The sequence below is a fragment of the Oncorhynchus kisutch genome, linkage group LG5, assembly GCF_002021735.2.
Source record: "Oncorhynchus kisutch isolate 150728-3 linkage group LG5, Okis_V2, whole genome shotgun sequence".
In the NCBI taxonomy this organism is placed as follows: Eukaryota; Metazoa; Chordata; class Actinopteri; order Salmoniformes; family Salmonidae; genus Oncorhynchus; species Oncorhynchus kisutch.
The window spans coordinates 35,348,971-35,371,663 of record NC_034178.2 but is presented as its reverse complement, the minus strand read 5'-3'; the positions used below and the strand labels follow the sequence as shown (position 1 = coordinate 35,371,663).

At 42.4% G+C, this 22,693-nt stretch overlaps 1 protein-coding gene across 12 annotated transcripts in view; it reads right to left on the bottom strand.

Moving 5' to 3' along the window:
- Window positions 1–1,839: 1,839 nt before the first annotated feature.
- Window positions 1,840–22,693, bottom strand: part of LOC109890969 (protein kinase C-binding protein 1) — a 29,205-nt gene continuing 8,351 nt past the window's right edge. For 2 of the 12 annotated variants that reach the window (XM_020483170.2, XM_020483173.2), the window contains 20 exons: window positions 14,986–15,056; window positions 14,487–14,638; window positions 13,490–13,711; window positions 13,090–13,203; window positions 12,397–12,462; window positions 11,919–12,011; window positions 11,737–11,824; window positions 11,603–11,658; window positions 11,438–11,515; window positions 11,175–11,290; window positions 10,536–11,047; window positions 10,153–10,296; window positions 9,762–9,932; window positions 9,060–9,605; window positions 8,472–8,981; window positions 8,133–8,326; window positions 6,641–6,721; window positions 6,451–6,529; window positions 3,304–3,543; window positions 1,840–3,179 (listed from right to left, as the gene is read on the bottom strand). In XM_020483170.2, the coding sequence (XP_020338759.1) occupies window positions 3,004–3,179; window positions 3,304–3,543; window positions 6,451–6,529; window positions 6,641–6,721; window positions 8,133–8,326; window positions 8,472–8,981; window positions 9,060–9,605; window positions 9,762–9,932; window positions 10,153–10,296; window positions 10,536–11,047; window positions 11,175–11,290; window positions 11,438–11,515; window positions 11,603–11,658; window positions 11,737–11,824; window positions 11,919–12,011; window positions 12,397–12,462; window positions 13,090–13,203; window positions 13,490–13,711; window positions 14,487–14,638; window positions 14,986–15,056 (3,709 nt within the window). In that variant the 3' untranslated portion in view covers window positions 1,840–3,003. Of the gene's footprint in view, window positions 3,180–3,303; window positions 3,544–6,450; window positions 6,530–6,640; window positions 6,722–8,132; window positions 8,327–8,471; window positions 9,606–9,761; window positions 9,933–10,152; window positions 10,297–10,535; window positions 11,048–11,174; window positions 11,291–11,437; window positions 11,516–11,602; window positions 11,659–11,736; window positions 11,825–11,918; window positions 12,012–12,396; window positions 12,463–13,089; window positions 14,639–14,985; window positions 15,057–22,056; window positions 22,312–22,693 lie in introns of those variants that run through there. The other 10 variants (XM_020483174.2, XM_031824978.1, XM_031824977.1 and 7 more) reach the window with 9 other exon arrangements.

The following is a 22,693-nucleotide window of genomic DNA, read 5'->3' as shown; positions in this document are numbered from 1 at the left end:
CCATTAACCTCATCCTTGTGTCTTCTTTTAAGGTCCAAACACGTAAAAGACACACCCTATCCCCTCAAATTAAGTGGACACTTCTGATGACGTTTCATGACGTTTGACGATTATACACTTGCAGGGCAAGAGGCAAGGGAGGATCTTGTACCCCCTAGCTCGATTGTACATTGTATATAATCTATATATACTTGTGTTCCCTCATGTACTTTCTGTATTGATTTGTTGTTTTAAAAAAAATTGGCAAGGGAGGAAGGAATCGTTTTTAAATGGGCCACCCTTGACTGGAAATTCGTCACACGATAATTATGTTTTCAGCCACGGGTAGCTTGTGGGTGCTTTATATTCGCTACAGTCAATTATGAGTGCACACCTACTTATATTAAATATATAATTATTAATATAGGCCAATTGTATGATAGCTAGCAAATTAATTCGCTAACTAACGTTAGCCTGCCTAGCTGGAACATCTGAAGGACCTTTTTTTTCTTTTTTTCTACAAATTCCAAAAGATAACCAAACAAAAACATATTTACGAGACATGTTTGTGCATTAGTAGCACAAATTCGAACTTATTTGCATTCGTTTTAATTACACTTGTATAAATTATGCTCACTTCAGGGCCTGAAACTCATATAACTTCTCCATTGATGTTGTTTCTAAGTTTTCGCGGACTTTTCTTAGCGGATGAGCGGTCGTCGCGAATTGTATTATGGGGCGTTTCAGGCCCTGAAGTGAACATAATTGTACACTTGCAAAGCCGAATGAAAACGAGGGCTGAGGGGATTGCTACGGGGATTCTCTCAATGGTATAAAGCGAGGGTGTGTATTTTAAGTGTTTGGACCGTACTTTTAATCTATTGTACAGGGTTATGAATCCATGATGTCTTCACGGCTAAATCGCAAACTAGATTCAAAAAACCCAAACAAATCCGGACCAATTAAATATAACCGAAGATTTGTATAACTAACCCAAGATAGACCACTGCCCTTCGTTTCAAATGGAAGCAAATGAGACCGTCACGCCTATTGGTGCGTTATAGCATATATTTGCATTTTTCCTATAGGGATCGCCTACTCTGAAGTAAATTCGCCCTTGCATTTAAAAAAAAACTTTGGCAAATGGTAAAGTCTATAAAAATGTATCCACTCTGTTCGTAACAGATTCTAGTTTTAGAAACGAAACTGTATTTTGATCAAGTGTTTTATCGATGAGAAAATTAGCAGAATGTCGGCCATAATCCATCTCGCTGCATCTTCTCCCACTGCCGGCACTGGGCTTCCTCTCACCACCATATTTGATAGTGAATTGAAACGCCAACCGGATGCTTCACATTTATACATCCGATGAAATATCTGTCTCATTGTTCTATCTGTGCTAGAGCTACTTAGTTCGGACTTCACATACACATGTCCATATATGGCAAAGCGTTGGCAGCCTGGATTTCTTATCCAGTGATATCCCTGGAACAGGGACCTCGTTACACCTCCAGAATGTTGCAGACTATTTGTCAGATAAAGGAGAGCTGGAAGGTATGTGGCTATATTGCTCAGTTGTTACCACAGCGCTAATGAAGGCCAGGAGTGGAAAGATTCTGTCGGATTCCAAAACAAACCACAGGGAAGCCAGGGCATTGCCATATGTCATGTTGGTGAATATCTTTGTAGGCACACTGATGATTCCAAATCAAAATTCCAGGTCACATAGCAACATATTTGAGGGCAAATGCAACCGAAATGGTGGTACATTAGAGCCATGCTGCTACCACTTGTTGAATAGCTCTCAGCCCAAGGACTTTATTCTGATAGGATGGGAACAATGGTATTTTGTCAAGGTCAGACAGTTTTAGAACACACTTTATTTATTTACAGAATGTAAACAAACATGAAATACAACAGAGTTCCATTAGTCTCTTCTCTATACCGTGGCAGGGAGGGATGACTCCATTACAGTGTGCTGTAGGAGAAAATTTTGAAAATCAAATGGGTTTTCCTGCAGATGAGTGAATAAATTGTAGTAGAGTGTTCAAACCTGACATACAAAGACGTGGTCAGTTCACCGTAGCCGATCATTTTCAACCAAATACATTTATGTTTTTGTATCATCATGTGGGAGACACGTAGAAAATGCAAGGGCATTCAAAAACTAGTTTTGTATTCTGTTCCCTCTCAGGGCCTGTGTTTGCCATAAATATGGTTTATTTCTCAGTGACAACAATACAAGATGAAAGAGTATGAACACAGAAATATGAATACAGGACAAATGTCGGTTGCATTATGATGAGCGTTAGTCCTAAGGGAGGAAAGAAACATTCTGAAATGGAAAAGCTTCATATAACTATCTCTGTACCATATCTTAATTCAACAGGCAGTCCATCAAACATTATCTCCTGAATAAAACTGTAGGCAACATTTCAGCATAAATAATGAATAAATTAACATACAAGAAGGCGGTTGAAAATAATTTGTATCAACAATAATCTGAAGCCATGTTCCATTCTGGTCCATTCACATTAAATTTGGTCATCTGGGTGATCATTGACCAAACTGTCCAATTCTTTCACACAGTACCAAAACGTATTATGTACTCCCAATACAGTTTTATTAATATTACGTATAACAATAGATACACTTTCTGTACATCTGCCTCACACAAATTTGGCCATGAAAAGCTGCTTCTCTATGAGCTTGCAAAGTGTGTGTAATGCAAGGTGACAGTGCTTAAGAGAACAGGTGGCGCTCTCTAGTGGTTACTTGTCCCATAGTACTTTGGGCATAAAGTACATCTGAATTTGAGATGGAGAAGGATGATTATAGCGTTGGGGAAAAATGAAATTCTGGTCATGATCACTTAAAATAAAAATGTATTTTGATACCTTCAGAGCAGCAGCTTGAAAAGACTAATGCTAACGAAACATGTCCATGTACAGTAGCTAAGAAGGTGTCGGGAATTTTATGTTACTGGTTCAAGTGTGAACTCAATGCCATGGCAAGGGCTCAGTGTTAGGACAGACTGACAGTGACATTGTCCTTGCTTTTCTCCATGTTAGAGTCTTTGTCTGTGGGGGCAGATGCTGTCGTTCCTCTGGGAGAAGTTTGGCCACTGTTGGACTGTCCGGAGGCTTTGTTTGAGCCATCTGCCGTGGACCCTGACTCAGGCTCTTGCTGTGAGGCTGTCGCTACAAAAGGAGAACAGAAATATATAACTATGCAGTTGTAAGACAATTAGTACCTGTATTCAGATGGAATCAATGTTCTTTAACTAGTATAAATCCAGCTTTGAATATGGCTGGTGTGTGTTACCTGATTGTGTGCAGGACTTCATGTGTTCTGGCCAGTGGGCTTGCTGGCAGGGGTAGTCACAGTAGCTGGTGTTCCAGCAGCAGTAGAAGATGGCCTCCTTCCTGCAGTTGGCACACCACTGTTTCTTTTTGGTCTCATCCACCACCTGCTGTTTCTCCACTTCTGTCTGCTTCTTTACCTCCGCCATCAGACGCTCCCTCTCCTGCTCCAGACTCTGCCTCATCTCAGCCATGGTTAACTCTGCAAATGTACAAACAGCAGACAATAACATAACCTTTTCTATAGAATAATGTGATTCATTCTCCTCAGTCAATGACATCCATTGTTGTAGACGGGTTGGCTGACAACCTCGTGAAAATCGCAGTTGTGGAAAAAGTACCCAACTGTCATACTTGAGTAAAAGTAAAGATACATTCATAGAAAATGACTCAAGTAAAAGTGAGTCACCCAGTAAAATATTACTTGAGTAAAAGTATTTGGTTTTAAATATACTTAAGTATCAAAAGTCAATGTAATTGCTAAAATATACTTACAGTTGAAGTCAGAAGTTTACATACACCTTAGCCAAATGCATTTAAACTCAGTTTTTCACAATTCTTGATATGTAATCTGAGTAAAAATTCCCCGTCTTAGGTCAGTTAGGATCACCACTTTATTTTAAGAATGTAAAATGTCAGAATAATAGTAGAGTGATTTATTTCAGCTTTTATTTATTTCATCACATTACCAGTGGGTCAGAAGTTTACATACACTCAATAAATATTTGGTATCATTGCCTTTAAATTGTTTAACTTGAATCAAATGTTTCATGTAGCCTTCCACAAGCTTCCCACAATAAGTTGGGTGAATGTTGGCCCATTCCTCCTGAAAGAGCTAGTGTAACTGAGTCAGGTTTGTAGGCCTCCTTGCTCGCACAGGCTTTTTTCAGTTCTGCCCACAAATGTTCTATATGATTGAGGTCAGGGCTTTGTGATGACCATTCCAATACCTTGAGTTTGTTGTCCTTAAGCCATTTTGCCTCAACTTTGGAAGTAGGCTTTGAGTTTGTTGTCCTTAAGCCATTTTGCCTCAACTTTGGAAGTAGGCTTGGGGTCATTGTCCATTTGGAAGACCCATTTGTGACCAAGCTTTAACTTCCTGATTGATGTCTTGTGATGTTGCTTCAATATGTCCACATAATTTTCCTGCCTCGTGATGCCATCTATTTTGTGAAGTGCAGCAAAGCACTCCCACAATATGATGCTGCCACCCCCGTACTTGACGGTTGGGATGGTGTTCTTCGGCTTGCAAGCCTCCCCATTTTCCTCCAAACACAACGATGGTCATTATGGCCAAACAGTTTTATTTTTGTTTCATCAGACCAGAGGACATTTCTCCAAAAATTACGATCTTTGTCCCCATGTGCAGTTGCAAACCGTAGTCTGGCTTTTTTATGGCGGTTTTGGAGCAGTGGCTTCTTCCTTGTTGAGCGGCCTTTCAGGTTATGTCGATATAGGACTCGTTTTACTGTAGATATAGATACTTTTGTACCTGTTTCCTCCAGCATCTTCAAGTTCCTTTGCTGTTGTTCTGCGATTGATTTGCAATTTTCGCACCAAAGTACATTCATCTCTAGGAGACAGAACGCATCTCCTTCCTCAGCAGTATGACGGCTGCGTGGTCCCATGGTATTTATACTTGTGGACTATTGTTTGTACAGATTAACATGGTACCTTCAGGCGTTTGGAAATTCAACCAGACTTTTTTATTCTGAGGTCTTGGCTGATTTATTTTGATTTTTCCCATGATGTCAAGCAAAGAGACACTGAGTTTGAAGGTAGGCCATAAAATACACCCACAGGTACACCTCCAGTTGACTCAAATTATGTCAATAAGCCTATCAGAAGCTTCCATGACATCATTTTCTGGAATATTCCAAGCTGTTTAAAGGCACAGTCATCTTAGTGTATGTAAACTTCTGACCCACTGGAATTGTGATACAGTGAATTATAAGTGAAATAATCTGTCTGTAAAAAATTGTTGGAAAATTGACTTGTCATGCACAAAGTAGATGTCCTAACCGACTTGCCAAAACTATAGTTTGTTAACAATACATTTGTTTAGTGGTTGAAAAACAGGTTTTAATGACTCCAACCTAAGTGTATGTAAACTTCCGAATTCAACTGTAAGTATCAAAAGTAAAAGTATGAATCATTTCAAATTCCTTATATTAAGCAAACCAGTAGGCACAATTTTCTTGTTTAAAAAAAAAAATGTACTGCTAGCCAGGGGCACACTCCAACACTCAGACATTATTTACAAACGAAGCATTTGTGTTTAGTGAGTCCACCAGATCAGAGGCAGTAGGAATGACCAGTGATGTTCTCTTGATAAGTGTGTGAACTAGACTGTTCAGCTAAGCATTCAAAATGTAACGAGTACTTTTGGGTGTCAGGGAAAATGTATAGAGTAGAAAGTACATTATTTTCTTCAGGAATGTAGTTCAGTAAAAGTTGTAAAAAATAGAAATACTAAAGTATAGATACCACAAACAACTATTTAAGTAAAAATACTTTAAAGGACTACTTAAGTACTTTACACCACTGTGAAAATGATGTATGTGCATCATGATTCTGAATGGTCAGATAGCTAGCAACAAGCAGCTGCCATGTGGGGAATTGTAGGTGGCTCGTTTCAGCTCATTGTATCTTGTTATTGATTCCATGTCTTGTTTTGAGGTGTTTTCGCTGATTTCATGTGAATGCTAATATGGCAAAATCTGCTAGCCAGCTAACCAACAACTGTAACAATGCATTTGAGAAACAACAAGTGCTTATTGTGCAAATGCATTTATGATTTCAATAAACATTGTTTACGTGTTGTCAATGCTAATATGGCAAAAAAAATGCTATCTAGCTACAACAATAGCAATGTATTTGAGAGACAAGTGCTTCTTGTGCAACTGTTTTTATGATTTCAATAAACATTGGAGGTGAATATTGTTTACGTGTTGTCAACAATCTAAGCCAGCCCTGTCTGTTTTGGCCCATAGTTGCGCACACGTCGGTTTTGTTGCTAAATAACCAACCCGTCTATACTGAGAGTCCTTTGACCCAGAATTGTCTGGGTCATCTGCAGTGGAAGCTTGAATAATGCAAAGGTCCTTACCTAGATTGTGCTTCATTTCTGACAGCTCCTGTTGATGAAGCCACTGCAGTTTTTCTATTTCAATTCTCAATCGTCTAATCTATGTGGGAGAGACAAGGACATACATTCACTCCCCAGAGGCATACAGCTAACTATTATATGCAGGGTGTTATTCAGTGCCTCTGAGAGCGACCAGCAGATAGATACATACCTCTGCTATTGTGTTCCCTGAAGTGCTTTTGGAAAGCTCGGTGTACAGCTCAGTCATCGTCCCTTTGATTGCATCCACTATCTGAGGAAAAAGGATAAATGAGGCAAAAATGTCCAATGTACCCAAGAGACCACTGACCAGTAATAACTTCCTTAAATAATAACTCATATTTGATTGGTTGAGAATCACACATCCATGCAATCTCCATAGACAAACATTGGCAGTAGAATGGCCTTACTGAAGAACTCAGTGACTGTCAATGTGGCACTGTCATAGGATGCCACCTTTCCAAAAAGTCAGTTTGTCACATGTATGCCCTGTTAGAGCTGCCCCGGTCAACTGTAAGTGTTGTTATTTTGAAGTGGAAACGTCTAGGAGCACCAACGACTCCGCCTCGAGGTGGTAGGCAGCACAAGCTCACAGAATGGGGCTGCCGAGTGCTGAAGCACGAAGCTTGTCTGTCCTCGGTTGCAACACTCACTACCAAGTTCCAAACTGCCTTTGGAAGCAACGTCAGCACAAGAACTGCTCGTTGAGAGCTTCATGAAATGTGTTTCCATGGGCGAGCAGCCACACACAAGCCTAAGATCACCATGCTCAATGCCAAGCTTCGGGTGGAGTGGTGTTAAGCTCCTCACCATTGGACTCTGGAGCAGTGGAAATGCATTCTCTGGAGTGATAAATCACGCTTCACCATCTGACAGTCCAACGGACGAATCTGAGTTTGGCGGATGCCAGGAAAACACTACCTGGCCCAATGCATAGTCCCTACTGTAAAGTTTGGTGTAGGAGGAATAATGGTCTGGGGCTGTTTTTCACGGTTCGGGCTAATCAAATCAAATCAAATGTATTTATATAGCTCTTCGTACATCAGCTGATATCTCAAAGTGCTGTTCCAGTAAATGGAAATCTTAACACTACAGCATACAATGACATTCTCGATGATTATGTGCTTCCAACTTCGTGGCAACAGTTTGGGGAAAGCCCTTTCCTGTTTCATTATAACAATGCCCCCGTGCACAAATCGAGGTCCATACAGAAATGGTTTGTTGATATCGATGTGGAAGAACTTGACTGGCCTGCACAGAGCCCTGACCTCCATTCACCTTTGGGATGAATTGGAATGCCGACTGCGAGCCAGGCCTAATCTCCCAACATCAGTGCCTGATCTTATGAATACTCGTGGCTGAAGTGAAGCAAGTCCCCGCAGCAATGTTCCAGCATCTAGTGGAAAACCTTCCCAGAAGAGTGGAGGCTGTTTATAGCAGCAAAGGGGGGACCAACTTCATACTAATGAAATAAAATGTTTGACGAGCAGGTGTCCACATACTTTTGGTCATGTAGTGCATGTAAAATTGTCCCCCAAAAGTCTGTATGCTTCAATAAGCTCTGCTCCAAGCCCCAAACTATCGTAACATACTGATAGTGAGTGTAGTGTACATCCTTCAGCTTTTTTACTCTGTGGCCATCAGTCCAAGTCTTGCATACTCACTTTATTAGTGTACTTGGCGATGTCAGCTGCTACGTCTGCTGATGCGGTAGGGATCTGGAAGTCCCCTGCCATGGAGGTGGAGGGGCCACTGCCTACTCCGGGAGCTGCCATCATGGCCACAGAGGCTGGGATACTGGTCACCAGGGTAACAGCCGATGTGGACGTACTGAGTGGGGGGTCTTTCTGCTGGACAGCTACAGTAAACAACAACAATCAAAACTAATTATTGACTTCACAGTCATGGTATTTAGGCCTGCGGTTGCACTCAAATAGTTTTTTAGCTGTCTCCCCTTTTTCTGTCGTGTGCTAATTTAATTATCAACTAATACGGTGGTGTACCTTTGACAGATTGCCTGGTCTGGTACCGCGTGCTTTGGGAAGGTTGCTCTGGCGATAATGATGATGAAGATGTTGCAGATGCCGGCGTTTGGGGCAATTTTTGTGTCTGTGGCTGGTCAGGTGATGCTGTCTGCAGCTGAGGCGTATCTGGCTGCGGATTCTGCTGCTGCCGCTGCACCTTCTGCATGTGCCACTTCTGGGAGGACGTCTGGAACTTGTTGGTGGGGTTCCACACCACTGCCCGCTGCACCACCGGGATAGTCTCCCTGGGCAGCAGAGGGCGCTGTTTCTTTACTGCTGTGGTGGCGGAGGAGGCTGTGATGGGGGCTGTTGATGTGGCACTGGCCAGGGTGGTCGGGCCAATGGTGGTGGGAGCAGCAGTAGTGAAGGGCACCATGTTTAGAGGGATGGCTAGTGGAGACTGTGATGAATCTTTCACACTGGGGGTTAAGGAAGGGGCTGTGTTGTTTTGAGATGGAGTAAGGGCACTTGACAGGGTGGGGGCTTTACCTAGAATGGAAAGAAATGAATTAATAATAGCAACTATTATTTTTGTCAAATAGTGGTAGAGAATAGGAGGACTCTCACCCTCTGTCTTATTGGTTGGTGGATCTTTGGTGGCGTGTGCATCTTTCCTAGTCCTCTTCCGGTCTCTGCCCCCCTGGTCCTCCCCCAGGTCAATCACCAGCTCCCTCTCAGAGTCGGAGTCATCCACCAGAGAGGTCTGCCTGGCCTCCTGCTTCACCTGGGGCTTCTCTCTGGGGGCTAGGGATGCAGGGACTGCTTTGGCTTTCTCTGGGGGCTCTTTGTCTGACGTTACACCCTGCTTCTCTTTTGACAAGGATTCAGAGAGGGTAGATGGTACCCCTGCATCTCCCATGGTTGCTGTTGCAGTTGCTGGCCCTGGCCCCTCTGTTTTGCCCTCCTTGTTTTGGATGGGGGGCAGGGGGTCTTTGGACCCCCTCTTGGAAGGGTCCTTCTCACCCTTGTCATTGGCCTCAGTCTGCTGGCCCCCTTTAGGTTTCTGTTCCTCGTCGCTGGCGTACTCACTGTCACTCGAATCTGATTTATCAGAGTCCTCGGAGTCGCTGTGTTCCACTCCCTTATACACGTCCTCAGAGATCTCATCTATACCTGTAAGCAGAGAGGGGAAATTGGGGTAAATGTATAACATCAAAGGTTTCAGCAGTGGTTTGCATGGTTGTTTTGATAAAGTTTTTTTTTTAAAGTTGAATTATCCAGGTATCTTAATAAGCGGTTATTTTCTAGCGGTGCGGTTAGGTCACTCACCCAGCTGGGCCTTGCAGCTCTTGATGGTTCTGTCCAGGTTGAGCTGGAAGCGGCTCCTGATCTGTCTTTTGGGTGAGGTGAGGACTGGTGGCACCCCCTGCTGTTGCTGCTGCTGCTGCTGCTGCACAGTCTCACTCAACTCCTTTAGGTCCATCTCGGCTTTGCTTCGGTCTGAAAGGCCAGCACAAGAAACCACAAACAATGTTATGAGCTGGTTGAAATCAGCCACAATCACTAGATCATCAAGTAGGACTGCCTCTACATGTGGTTAAGGTTTCTAGGGTTTATGGATATTGTTTTGCTGTCATGAAGTCTTACCCAGGTCAGGTGTGCTAAATAGCTGAACTTTGATGATGATTGAGGTTTTGATGACAGGTGTGTGGCAGCTCACCCAGGTTGAGATTAAGGATGCTCCCTGTGGGTGTTGCTTTCTCCTGCTTGGGAACGAGAGTCAGGGCAGGGCCCTGGGTGTGGAATGGTTTAGGGCTGTCCTTGGCACCAGAGACAGGATCAGGTCGAGTGGAAGCCGGTGATGCTGTGGGGAGAGTTAAGATATACAGTATCTATCAATGTCATGCTCTTCTTGGATCTGCATTTAAGAGGTAGGTTTTATTAAAATAACTTATGCTAATTGTGCATTGAAGAAGAACTCAACATGCCCTTCGTTTACAGAGCTTGTTTTAAAACAAAAACCAGAGTCTAGGTTGCTGTTACAGTATATTCCATAGTCCCAGGACTCTCCAGACCGTTAGAGAGGCAGTGTGCAGTACCTACCTGTGCAGTCCATGGACTCCTCCCCAGCACTGTAGTGGCTAGCAGGGGCTCTAGCCTGGCCCTTGTCTGGTGTCTCCTGCTCTCCATCAGAGCCTGTGTGACCAGAGGAGTTAGTGCTCATGGGCGAGCGGGGCATATCTGTCAGGGAGATCCTCCGGCCTGTACTCCCTCCAACCCCGCCCATGCCCCCACCCCCTCCTGACAGCACGCTCCTGGACAAGGGCATCTTGGGAGATGCAGTCATGTCGAAGTTGAACTTGATCTTTTCATGCTTCTCCGGCCGGACCGAGCCGGATGAGGGGTTGGCGGGGTCCAACAGCATCTGGTACTGGTTGTCAGGGGTATAGGGCGTCCTGAAGGAGGCGTAGGTGAACACTCCAAACTTCTTCCTCATGTTCTCCACATAGACCTCCATTTCCTGCATGGCGCTGTTGAAGATGCTCTTAGTCTTCTTCACAGAGAAGGGAATCTCCTTGGACATGAGGTAGCAGTTGTTTAAGGGGACCCACGCCCTGGAAGGTGAAGAAACATAACACAACTAAACAGATGGCTAGAGACAGAGTTTAGAGACAGAGAGTTGAGAAATGCAAATGCACTGATGAGTATAATTGACATAGGTAGGTACCAAAGGGGAATTACCTGTCGTGTTGCCCAAAGAAGCGAGCATCCACCTGCCCGTCTTTGTCCCGCAGTGCTTTGGCAGGCCAGAATGGAAACCCTTTCAGCTTGGCCCACACGAGAGGGTGAGGATCACTCTGAGCAAAGTAAGCAGGAAGACTAGTTATAATACTGAGACCATTATATAGGCAGCATTCAGTATACACAAGGCACTACAATTCCAATGTATGACTCGTTTAGCACAAGCTTTGATACAAGTAAATAAGAGAGTTTAAGTAACTCACACATGGCTCACAGAACCAGTTGTCTCTCTTTTGGCAAGCTGACAGATAGCATTCCGGACAGACTTCAATCTCATTCATCTGAAAGAGAAGAATCATTGTAGGTGTAACAATTGTAGGTGTCTTCTGAAGGCCTGAAAGAATTATTGAACGTCTTCCCATACTCACCTCATGTTCACAGATTTTCACTATGACCTTAGCTGTGGCAGTGAGCTTATGATTTCCTGGAATAAGAAGGTCAGCATTAGAAATAACCACAAACCAGTTATTGAAACCAGTGCAATCTAAACACGGACACTGACCTCCATTATAAATTATGCAGTTGTGTAAAATCCATTTCACATCTGCCAAGAAAGCTTCGGTACAGCCATACATTTTCTTCTTTGTATTCTGGAAAAATTTATTAGAAAAGGTCAGTGATCAACAACTGGTGAGGTTTGGGATTGTAGTTCTAACCCCAAAGAAATAAGCAGAGAACATTAACCTTCTCTAATGTACAGAGGTCCATGGCGTGAAAAATATACTCTGCGTAGTCCGGATGCTGTTCCAGAGATACTGGCTTCTGGAAGGGTTCCGTCTGGAGAAGATATACAAGAGACGTGCACAGTGAATTAACCTTCATATTCCAAATACAGGCCTCACTTAGGCCAAATCCTAACTTGAGACACAAGCACAGCTACAACTTTCATGTAAATATATCAAATTGGCATCAATTCAAAATTTAGGTCAAGATTTCAAATGGCCTGCCTTGCACGCATCTCAATTTAGGATTAAACTGCATGACCTCACACACACACAGACACAGACACACACACCTTATCACCCAGACTCTCCCACCCCAGGACAGACGACAGCAACTAAAAACAGACACACAAAACAAAAAGAACACTCCAAACAGGAGGGGGAAAAAACGAACGGAAAATATGATGGGGGGTCTTTTTTTAGTGTGTTTGATTGATTACCCAATTAAAAGCCTTTCTCTGCGTGGCGGCTGCATGGGGGGAGTGAGATGACGAGCGTGGTTGGTCCTGAAAAAGAGTAAGAGGGGCAACTGTATCCTCACCACACCACGCTTTACAAACTGCACCCTTGGTTCAATGGTCCCTTTTCTCTTTATGCCATTGTAGAGGAGAAGACTGGCGAAAACAGGCTTGGGGTGGTTTAGTGTTGTTAGAGAGCTTCCTAACCACTTTGTAACCAGAACACCAAAAGATACTTCAGACTCTGAGTATAGGAAATCATTTGGCTGGGTGCAGTTCTCCGTGTATTAGGGCAGGGGCAATGGACATCATCACTGATGGAAAATAAAACCATGAGTAAGCATTAAGCAGTCTTAGAATCAGACCATATCAACAAGCGCAAGACCATTCCATTGTGTTTGTGCGAGAGCTCTGTTCACTCGCATTGGCATTACTAATACATCTATCTCTATTCTTCAATAGTCCAATATATCTCCTGTCAAAACAATTAGTCAATGACAACAGTTAGAACAGGTAGAAATTAAATAGAGTTGTTCCATGACAATGTGGGGAGGGTGAAAGCAGAAGCACAAGCCATTGCAATACGTACTATATCCAGTTGAACAGACCTGATATTTGTTTATAGTGTTACTGGGACTAATCAGCCAGGTAGAGGAGGGAGGTCAGTGCACTTACACCTGGCTGTTTCATCTTCTGGAGTGCAAACTTTAGCAGGTAAGACAGCTGGTCTAGTGTTAGCATCGTCATTGCTTTACTCTGAGTCTCTATGCACTCAGCAACTGTTATTTTCTGAAAGAAAAGAGGTAGAGCGAAAGATGTTAGCTTCAAAGGTATTTTGCCATCTCAAAGGATATTCTCAGTATCAAGCCTCATTTTACAACCTTGACAACATCATAAACCAACACGATCAGAATTTCTTTTAGCTCCAAGATTTTGCTCAACCCTGTAACTTCCAATAAATAGGGATGTCTTTCATCATAGTCAGGACTCAACCCCCAGCCTCAAACCTCCCACGCATTTTAAAGTTGTCTTCCTAGTAGACAACTGGTTTCCAGTCCCACCCACAAGCGAGTACCTCACACTCAGGGCAGAACCAGTCACCCTCGGGCTCTGCGGGCAGTTTGAGGCACTTGGCGTGGTACACCCTCGGGCAGAGCTCACAGCAGAGCACCTGGCCCTCGCGGTGGCACAGCCAGCAGTAAAAGTCATTCCTGCCGTCCTGCGGTACAACATCAACAGGGTCTGTGGTGAGTGTTGGCTGCTTCGCATAGTAAAAGGGACCATGTCTTAGTTCTGACTGAAATGTAGGCAAGAGAAGGAGAAAGTTGGAGGGGTTCAACATTTAATTTAGGCGTGAGATTACATGAGCAGCACAAACATGCAAAACATTTTTTAGAATCAACAGAAGTTACATAGTAACGGTCCAAAGTACAGATTGCTTAGAACCCTGTGTTGCAACATAAGGCATTCAAAAGTGTATTAATTGATCATTTCTGTTATCAAACTGGAAGAGAATCACTGTAGATTATATTGCAAATCCCCTTTCAAAGGTCAAGACAGTGAAAAGGATCAGTTTGAGAAACTAGCCTTTAGTATCACTTAATGATTGGATCTGAGAAACTGTGTTTTGGTCCACACCCATTACTGTTTTGCATTGAGACAAGCTTTGATCCATGGCTTATAAACCAATGTTGCTATTATAATTGACCATTTATAAAGCTGATTAAAAGTGTTAAACATTAATTGCATCAGTTTTTCTTTGAGCAATATCCGAAAACTCAATCAATTTCTTGATTTCAGTAGGCAAAATGAAGCATGCAAACACACATTAACGAAACAATAATCATTTAGATAACAATTGTATTAGGACATATAGGCTTACTGTAACACTATAAGAAAATATAAACCCTTGGTCTCACACACATCAAATAGTCCCATGGCATACCAAAAGACTCAATTGGAACCGAAAGTTTACTAGTTTTATTTAGTAGGATATATTGCAGTGTAACTGCAGTGTAAACCCAGCAGCCTCACAGTGTGAGCACAGAGGAGAGTGGAGGGGGAGGTCGCACCTGGTCTTTACTGCTGCTGACTGCTCCTGGTTTCTTCTTCTTTTTGACCGGGCTGGAGGAGGTCTCAGCAGGGGAGTGACCGTTGGATGAGTGAGGGGGGCTGGGCACCTTTCGTTTCTGCGCCGCTCGCTCCACTAACCCAGGGACTGAAACTGCAGAGAGGGGTCAAAGGTCAGACATGACAGATGCAATATTTCTAAGAAGAAGGTGCATGTACTAGCCATAGAACAGTAGATGTTCATTGTTTTCATACAGTACAGAAGATAAAACCAGTTGCCATAGCGATAAGACATGACAGCGATATGAACAGAAACAGCACATTAGCCTCCATCTTGTACCTTGTATCGTTCAGCTCTGTACCAGACACACACACACATGCATGCACACATACAGTACACTCAACATGGGAGCAATAAAATAAACCCTTTCACCACATACTACACACAGGCATAGGCAATCATAAGTAATAGTATAGCTCAGCTTTGTGTTTTTTTCTCACCTTTGGATCGTGTAGAGATCTCCATCCCCTCTACTGCATCTGACTCAGTCTTCACCTCCTCCTCAGCCACACTGACGCAGGGAAAAGAGGCACTATTAATGCCCTGTTATGACAACACCTACAGAAAAAGACTCCCAACATAGATCATTTCATCCAATGCGTTCTACAGTTTGACTCGCTATGCTTTCACCAGACATAGCTTCATCCACAGTATGTTCAGTGTGCACTTGGTACCAATCATAAAATCACACTGTATAAGAGCATCTGCTGAAGTCTTACAAATCTTATTTGTGTGGATCTAGTATCATTTTCAGGGGAAAGACATAATCCCGTCTGGCTGTAAAGATCTGCTTTAACACAGACTCACTTGGCAGTGAGACTCACTCTCTCAGTCTCACTACAATGGGGTGTTTCTTAGAGCGAGAGTCCATTTGGCCCAGAAGCAAACTCTGTCTCAACCAATTTTGACTGGACACAGACACACGCTGTTCATTTGGGTGCCAGCTCTGGCCAGAAAAAGTCCCTCTCTTATTGGGAGAAGGAAAATGTTTAGTAAAGCAATTTCAAAACAGGAAACGCCACGTATTCATTTAACCATTTATTAGAAAAAGATTACAACATGTAATACATTAGTCTTGGCGTTAGGCTCTGATCCTTTGGGGTAGCTCACTACGTGTGTCATGTTAAGATAATAATGATAATTACAGGCATGGCACAAGTTAAGCTATACCAATCCCACTGCAAGAAGGAAACAGAACCAAAAAGGTGGAGGATGGGGTGGGTGCTAGAAAATGCAACCACATACTATCAAGAAACCAACAGAAGTACAGGTAGCAGAGAATGAGTGAGTAAAACCGATCAGCTAAATAGACCACCATATTAAAGGTAGGAAGTGTTTGTAGAATATGATGCAACGTCAGTTGATGCATCAGCTAATGCATCGCAGAAGCCAACACTCGGGTTCCCTGTATGAATTAGCGCTGCCCTTAATGTCTAGTAAAGCAGTGTTCCAATGTTAAGAGTTCCCGAGTCACAAACTGACAGAATGTGATTAGACTAGGTCAAATGACATGTTTAGTTAATTAGGATCCCCATTAGCTACTGCACATTGAGCAGCTACTCTTCCTGGGGTCCACACAAAACATACAAATACATGACAGAGTACAGAACAGTTAGACAAGAACAACATAAGATATTACACAAAATAAAAGTAAGAGTTATATATAGGAAAGACACCAAGACACAACAATAAAATGTACATACAGTTGAATTCAGAAGTTTACATACACTTAGGTTTGAGTCATTAAAACTTTTTTTTCTTCCACTCCACAAATGTCTTGTTAACAAACTATAGTTTTTGCAAGTCGTTTAGGACATCTACTTTGTGCATGACACAAGTATTTTTTCCAGCAATTGTTCACAGACAGATTATTTCACTTATAATTCACTGCGTCACAATTCCAGTGGGTCAGAAGTTTACATACACTAAGTTGACTGTGCCTTTAAACAGCTTGGAAAATTCCAGAAAATGATGTCATGGCTTTAGAAGCTTCTGATAGGCTAATTGACATAATTTGAGTCAATTAGAGGTGTACCTGTGGATGTATTTCAACGCCTATCTTCAAACTCAGTGCCTCTTTGCTTGACATCATGGGAAAATCAAAAGAAATCAGCCAAGAAAAAAATTGTTGACCTCCACAAGTCTGGTTCATCCTTGGGAGCAATTTCCAAACGCCTGAAGGTACCATTTTCATCTATACAAACAATAGTACGCAAGTATAAACACCATGGGACCACGCAGCCATCATACCGCTCAGGAAGAAGACTCGTTCTGTCTCCTAGAGATGAACGTACTTTGGTGCGAAAGTGCAAATCAATCCCAGAACAACAGCAAAGCACTTTGTGACGATGCTGGAGGAAACACGTTACAAAATTATCTATATCCACAGTAAAACGAGTCCTATATCGACATAACCTGAAAGGCCACTCAGCAAGGAAGAAGCCACTGCTCCAAAACCGCCATAAAAAAGCCAGACTACGGTTTGCAACTGCACATGGGGACAAAGATCGTACTTTTTGGAGAAATATCTTCTGGTCTGATGAAACATAACAACATAATAAAAAACATAATAAAACTGTTTGGCCATAATGACCATCAATATGTTTGAAGGAAAAAATGGGTCTTCCAAATGGACAATGACCCCAAGCATGCTTCCAAAGTTGTGGCAAAATGGCTTAAGGACAACAAAGTCAAGGTACTGGAGTGACCATCACAAAGCCCGGACCTCAATCCTATAGAAAATTTGTGTGGCAGAACTGAAAAAGCGTGCGCGAGCAAGAAGTCCTTCAAACCTGACTCACTTACACCAGCTCTGTCAGGAGGAATGGGCCAAAATTCACCCAACTTATTGTGGGAAGCTTGTGGAAGGCTACCCAAAATGGTTGACCCAAGTAAAACAGTTTAAAGGCAATGCTACCAAATATTTATTGAGTGTGTGTAAACGTCTAACCCACTGTGATGAAAGGTTGCAAAATGATGTGATGAAAGAAATTAAATCTGAAATAAATCATTAAACATTCTTAAAATAACGTGGTGATCCTAACTGACCTAAGACGGGGAATTTGTACTAGGATTAAATGTCAGGAAATGTGAAAAACTGAGTTTAAATGTATTTGGCTAAGGTGTATGTAAACTTCCGACTTCAACTCTACCTTTTTATATTCTTAAATACAGTACAGTTAAATTTGATTTTATTTTTTAAACGAAGAGAGGTGCTGCGACGCAATCTGTTTTTTAAATCAGTTTTTTAAAGCTAAACTTGCTTTTTGCCAGAGTAACCTCTGGTGGCAGAGCATTCCACGATGATAGGGCTCTATAGATAACTGAGTGACACATTCAAATTGGTTTTTGGTTTGGGTTTCGTGAAGAAGCCCACAGTGACATTTCTGCTTTTATGTACAGTGGGGCAAAAAAGTATTTAGTCAGCCACCAATTGTGCAAGTTCTCCCAAGATGAGAGAGGCCTGTAATTTTCATCATAGATACACTTCAACTATGACAGACAAAATGAGAAGAAAAAAAATCCTGAAAATCATTTTTATGAATTTATTTGCAAATTATGGTGGAAAATAAGTATTTGGTCACCTACAAACAAGCAAGATTTCTGGCTCTCACAGACCTGTAACTTCTTCTTTAAGAGGCTCCTCTGTCCTCCACTCGTTGCCTGTATTAATGGCACCTGTTTGAACTTGTTATCAGTATAAAAGACACCTGTCCACAACCTCAAACAGTCACACTCCAAACTCCACTATGACCAAGACTGAAGAGCTGTCAAAGGACACCAGAAACAAAATTGTAGGCCTGCACCAGGCTGGGAAGACTGAATCTGCAATAGGTAAGCAGCTTGGTTTGAAGAAATCAACTGTGGGAGCAATTATTAGGAAATGGAAGACATACAAGACCACTGATAATCTCCCTCGATCTGGGGCTCCACACAAGATCTCACCCCGTGGGGTCAAAATGATCACAAGAATGGTGAGCAAAAATCCCAGAACCACACGGGGGGACCTAGTGAATGACCTGCAGAGAGCTGGGACCAAAGTAACAAAGCCTACCATCAGTAACACACTACCACGCCAGGGACTCAAATCCTGCGGTGCCAGACGTGTCCAGGCCTGTCTGAAGTTTGCTAGAGAGCATTTGGATGATCCAGAAGACGATTGGGAGAATGTCATATGGTCAGATGAAACCAAAATATAACTTTTTGGTAAAAACTCAACTCGTCGTGTTTGGAGGACAAAGAATGCTGAGTTGCATCCAAAGAACACCATACCTATTGTGAAGCATGGGGGTGGAAACTTCATGCTTTGGGGCTGTTTTTCTGCAAAGGGCCCAGGACGACTGATCCGTGTAAAGGAAAGAATGAATGGGGCCATGTATCGTGAGATTTTGAGTGAAAACCTCCTTCCATCAGCAAGGGCATTGAAGATGAAACGTGGCTGGATCTTTCAGCATGACAATGATCCCAAACACACCGCCCGGGCAACGAAGGAGTGGCCAGTCTCCAGATCTCAACCCCATAGAAAATCTTTGGAGGGAATTGAAAGTCCGTGTTGTCCAGCAACAGCCCCAAAACATCACTGCTCTAGAGGAGATCTGCATGGAGGAATGGGCCAAAATACCAGCAACAGTGTGTGAAAACCTTGTGAAGACTTACAGAAAACGTTTGACCTCTGTCATTGCCAACAAAGGATATATAACAATGTATTGAGAAACTTTTGTTATTGACCAAATACTTATTTTCCACCATAATTTGCAAATAAATTAAAAATACTACAAATGTGATTTTCTGGAGAAAAAAAAATCTAATTTTGTCCGACATGAAGTGTACCTATGATGAAAATTACAGGCCTCTCATCTTTTTAAGTGGGAGAACTTGCACAATTGGTGGCTGACTAAATACTTTTTTGCCCCACTGTATAATCATGTCCAATCAATTTAATTTACCGCAGGTGAACTCCAATCAAGTTGTAGAAACATCTCAAGGATGATCAATGGAAACAGGATGCACCGGAGCTCAATTTCGAGTCTCACAGGAAAGGATCTGAATAGTTATAAAAATAAGGTATTTGGTTTTATTTGTTTTTAACTGTTTTTGATTTGTCATTATGGGGTATTGTGTGTATTTAATCAATTTTAGAATAAGGCTGTAATGTAACAAAATGTGGAAAAAGGAAAGGGGTCTGAATACTTTCCGATTGCACTGTACTTCTCCCCATCTTCAAAACAACTTCTGGTCAAAAAAAGGTACCAATGATCTGTCATTGTCTCATTGGAACAATGTCTCAGGGATTAGACATGCTTTTGTGAAGCCATGTATTTCATAAAATTGTGTTGAATCCTATTTACCTGTGAACTCACACTTATGCATTGATGTCCAACCTGGACTCAGGGGTAGACGTAACATAGTAAATATAAATCCGGGACACTCCAATTGATATATGATATGCTACATTCCATATGGTATGTATTCATTTATGGATGTCCATTTTTTTATTAAACCAGGCAAGTCAGTTAAGAACAAATTATTATTTACAATGACGGCCTAGGAACAGTGGGTTAACTGCCTTGTTATGGGGAAGAACGACAGATGTTTACAGTGTCAGTTTGGGGATTTGATCTAGAAACCTTTCGATTAATGTCCCAACACTCTAACCAGTAGGCTACCTGCCACCCCAAGACTCATCCATTTTGTATGATATGTTACGAAGTATAATTCATCCAATATGTTACGAATTGCAATTCGTACAATATGTTATGAATTTGAAAACATATGATATGTTAGTTGTGGCTAACATTAGCTAGGTGGCTTGGGTTAGGGGTTAAGGTTAGGGTTAGCTAACATACTAAGTAGTTGCAAAGTAGTTAAAATTGTAATGTTGTCTGATAAGATTCGAACACGCAACCTTTGGGTTGCTAGACATTCACGTTATACACCCACCCACTCTGACCAGCCTTAAAAACACACTATGCAGAAATCGCTGCACCATTTCCTGGTTGCTAAAATTCTAATAGTTTGCCTAATTTCAGTTTATGTGACAAAAATAGCAAGTATCGTATACAGAATCAATGTATCATCTAAACCACTGTGAAATACATTTTCCATAACCAATGTTTGAATCTGGTGTACAAAAGATGCAAAAATTTAACTTAAGCACCGGACGCATAGATATGGGATACATAGAACAGATCTACCACTTCTTAGATTTGCTTTCAATGAGAATGACATATCTATAACTCACCTTTCTATGTGAATTTGGTCAGGTTGCTCAAAAAGTTACACATTGCAGCTTAAAGTAACCTTCTGTCTTATGTAACCATATCATACTAATTTGAGTGTCAAGAGGTTTGTGTTTATTATGTTACGTCTAGTCTATGAGACCAGGCTGTGAGGCTAAAAGGGGATTTCTCAGATTAACAAATTATACAGACATCTCATCTACTGTAAATTACTGGGCATGGATGGGACTGTATGTAACTTACTGGTTTGTAACCAACAGCTAAATGTGTCCTAGTTTCAACATGACTTGAAAAACAATCATGCATTAAACTCAATAGATCTTCTCCTTCCTGTCACCCATGAATCCTGAGCCCACCACCCTCAGGTCCCATGACTGAGACTTCTGAGAGATATGGGTCAAGGCTGAACTGAGGCAGGTGCAATGGAGCTCTACAACTGCATGGTGACTACAATGCCCTCTATAATGGAACTATCCACAGTCCTAAAACCCCCTAAAATGCAACATCACACTCATGCGCATCATATCCCTCAAGAAAGAAGCGACTCAAACATTCCTGTTTCTTTGTCTTGCACAAACATAGCCCCAGCCCTATGCATGTGCATCATTTAAATGCACACTTCCGTGAATTTAAACAGTACTTTCTTGTGGGAAAGCCACTGTTTTAATCAGTATCAGCTCAACATCAACCTCCTTGTTATTCAGACACCAAATGTGTCGATCCCCTTATTTCAGCCATTTTCTTTGACGCCAAGGCACAAGCTACTGTCTCACAGCTCAGATGGGTTCCATTTCATAAGCTTTTTATTTAGCTCTTGGGGAGAGCAGCATAATTAAAATGCGAGAGTGCAGGATACAAAGATAGCAGCTCCTTGTTAGAGCAGCAAATGTAGTCCCTTTTCCACCACCTCTCTATCCCCCCTCTCTGTCTTAGTTCTCCTCTCCATCTCGGGTAGAAAATGACAGCTACATCTGCAGTGACAGAGCATTGGCTTTACTGGCCTCCACCTCTGACATAACCTGTCAGCAAAGACAGAGATTTTCTCCCTCAGCTACATCCCCTCCTCCACAGGCCAGGAGAGCAGAGGGAGAGAACAGTGATACACACAATAAACACAATAAATCAATGCCTCCCAATCTTCCAACAACACCCCTTCCTGTTGTTAAAGCATTGCAGAAAATACATTATTTTCATGAATATAGTGATATCACCCCTCCCATACCCTCTCTTGACACAAAACCCATGCTTCAATGTAGGAAATTGACAGCATACCTTTTTCCTCTTTACGCACAGAATTCTTCAGCCTTTTTTTTTTTTTCAATTAGTGAGGCCGGTGGGGGATGAGACAAAGCAGAATTTTCCAGAAGGGCCTTGCTCTTCCTGCTGCTCTCTCTGCGATTGTCAATCTTTAACCTCAGCTGTGGGCTTCTGATTGGTTTGTGCGCCACACGGAGGAGTTGCCTGATTGGGCGCCCGGCTTAGTGTGCCACACAGGCTATCTTCTCCCCTCTTTCCTCAGACACAGTGCTGCAATGCAGAGAGGATTTCTCCTCACTCTCACAAAACCTCTGCAACCAAGTCCCTCAAAGTCCATATAGCCCTCACTGGCTGTGTGCATTTTCTAAAACATGGGGGATGCAGTTACACAGGCTTAGAGGGAGCGTATCAGATTCCCTCCCTCTTCCTCCACGGCTCTGAGGCAGTGTGTATGGCGTCCATTTTGAAGACATTCCCTCCCTGCCTGCTGAGCACACTGCACACACACGGCTCTGGCTGAGGCGAGCTGCTGTAGAAAGCACACACAGCTTACCAGTAGACGGCTCACAGGAATGCAGGAAGGGCCTTACAAAGACAGGGCTGAAAATGTCACAGGCCTCAGGAATCAAAATGGACGGCTGTGGTTTAGACT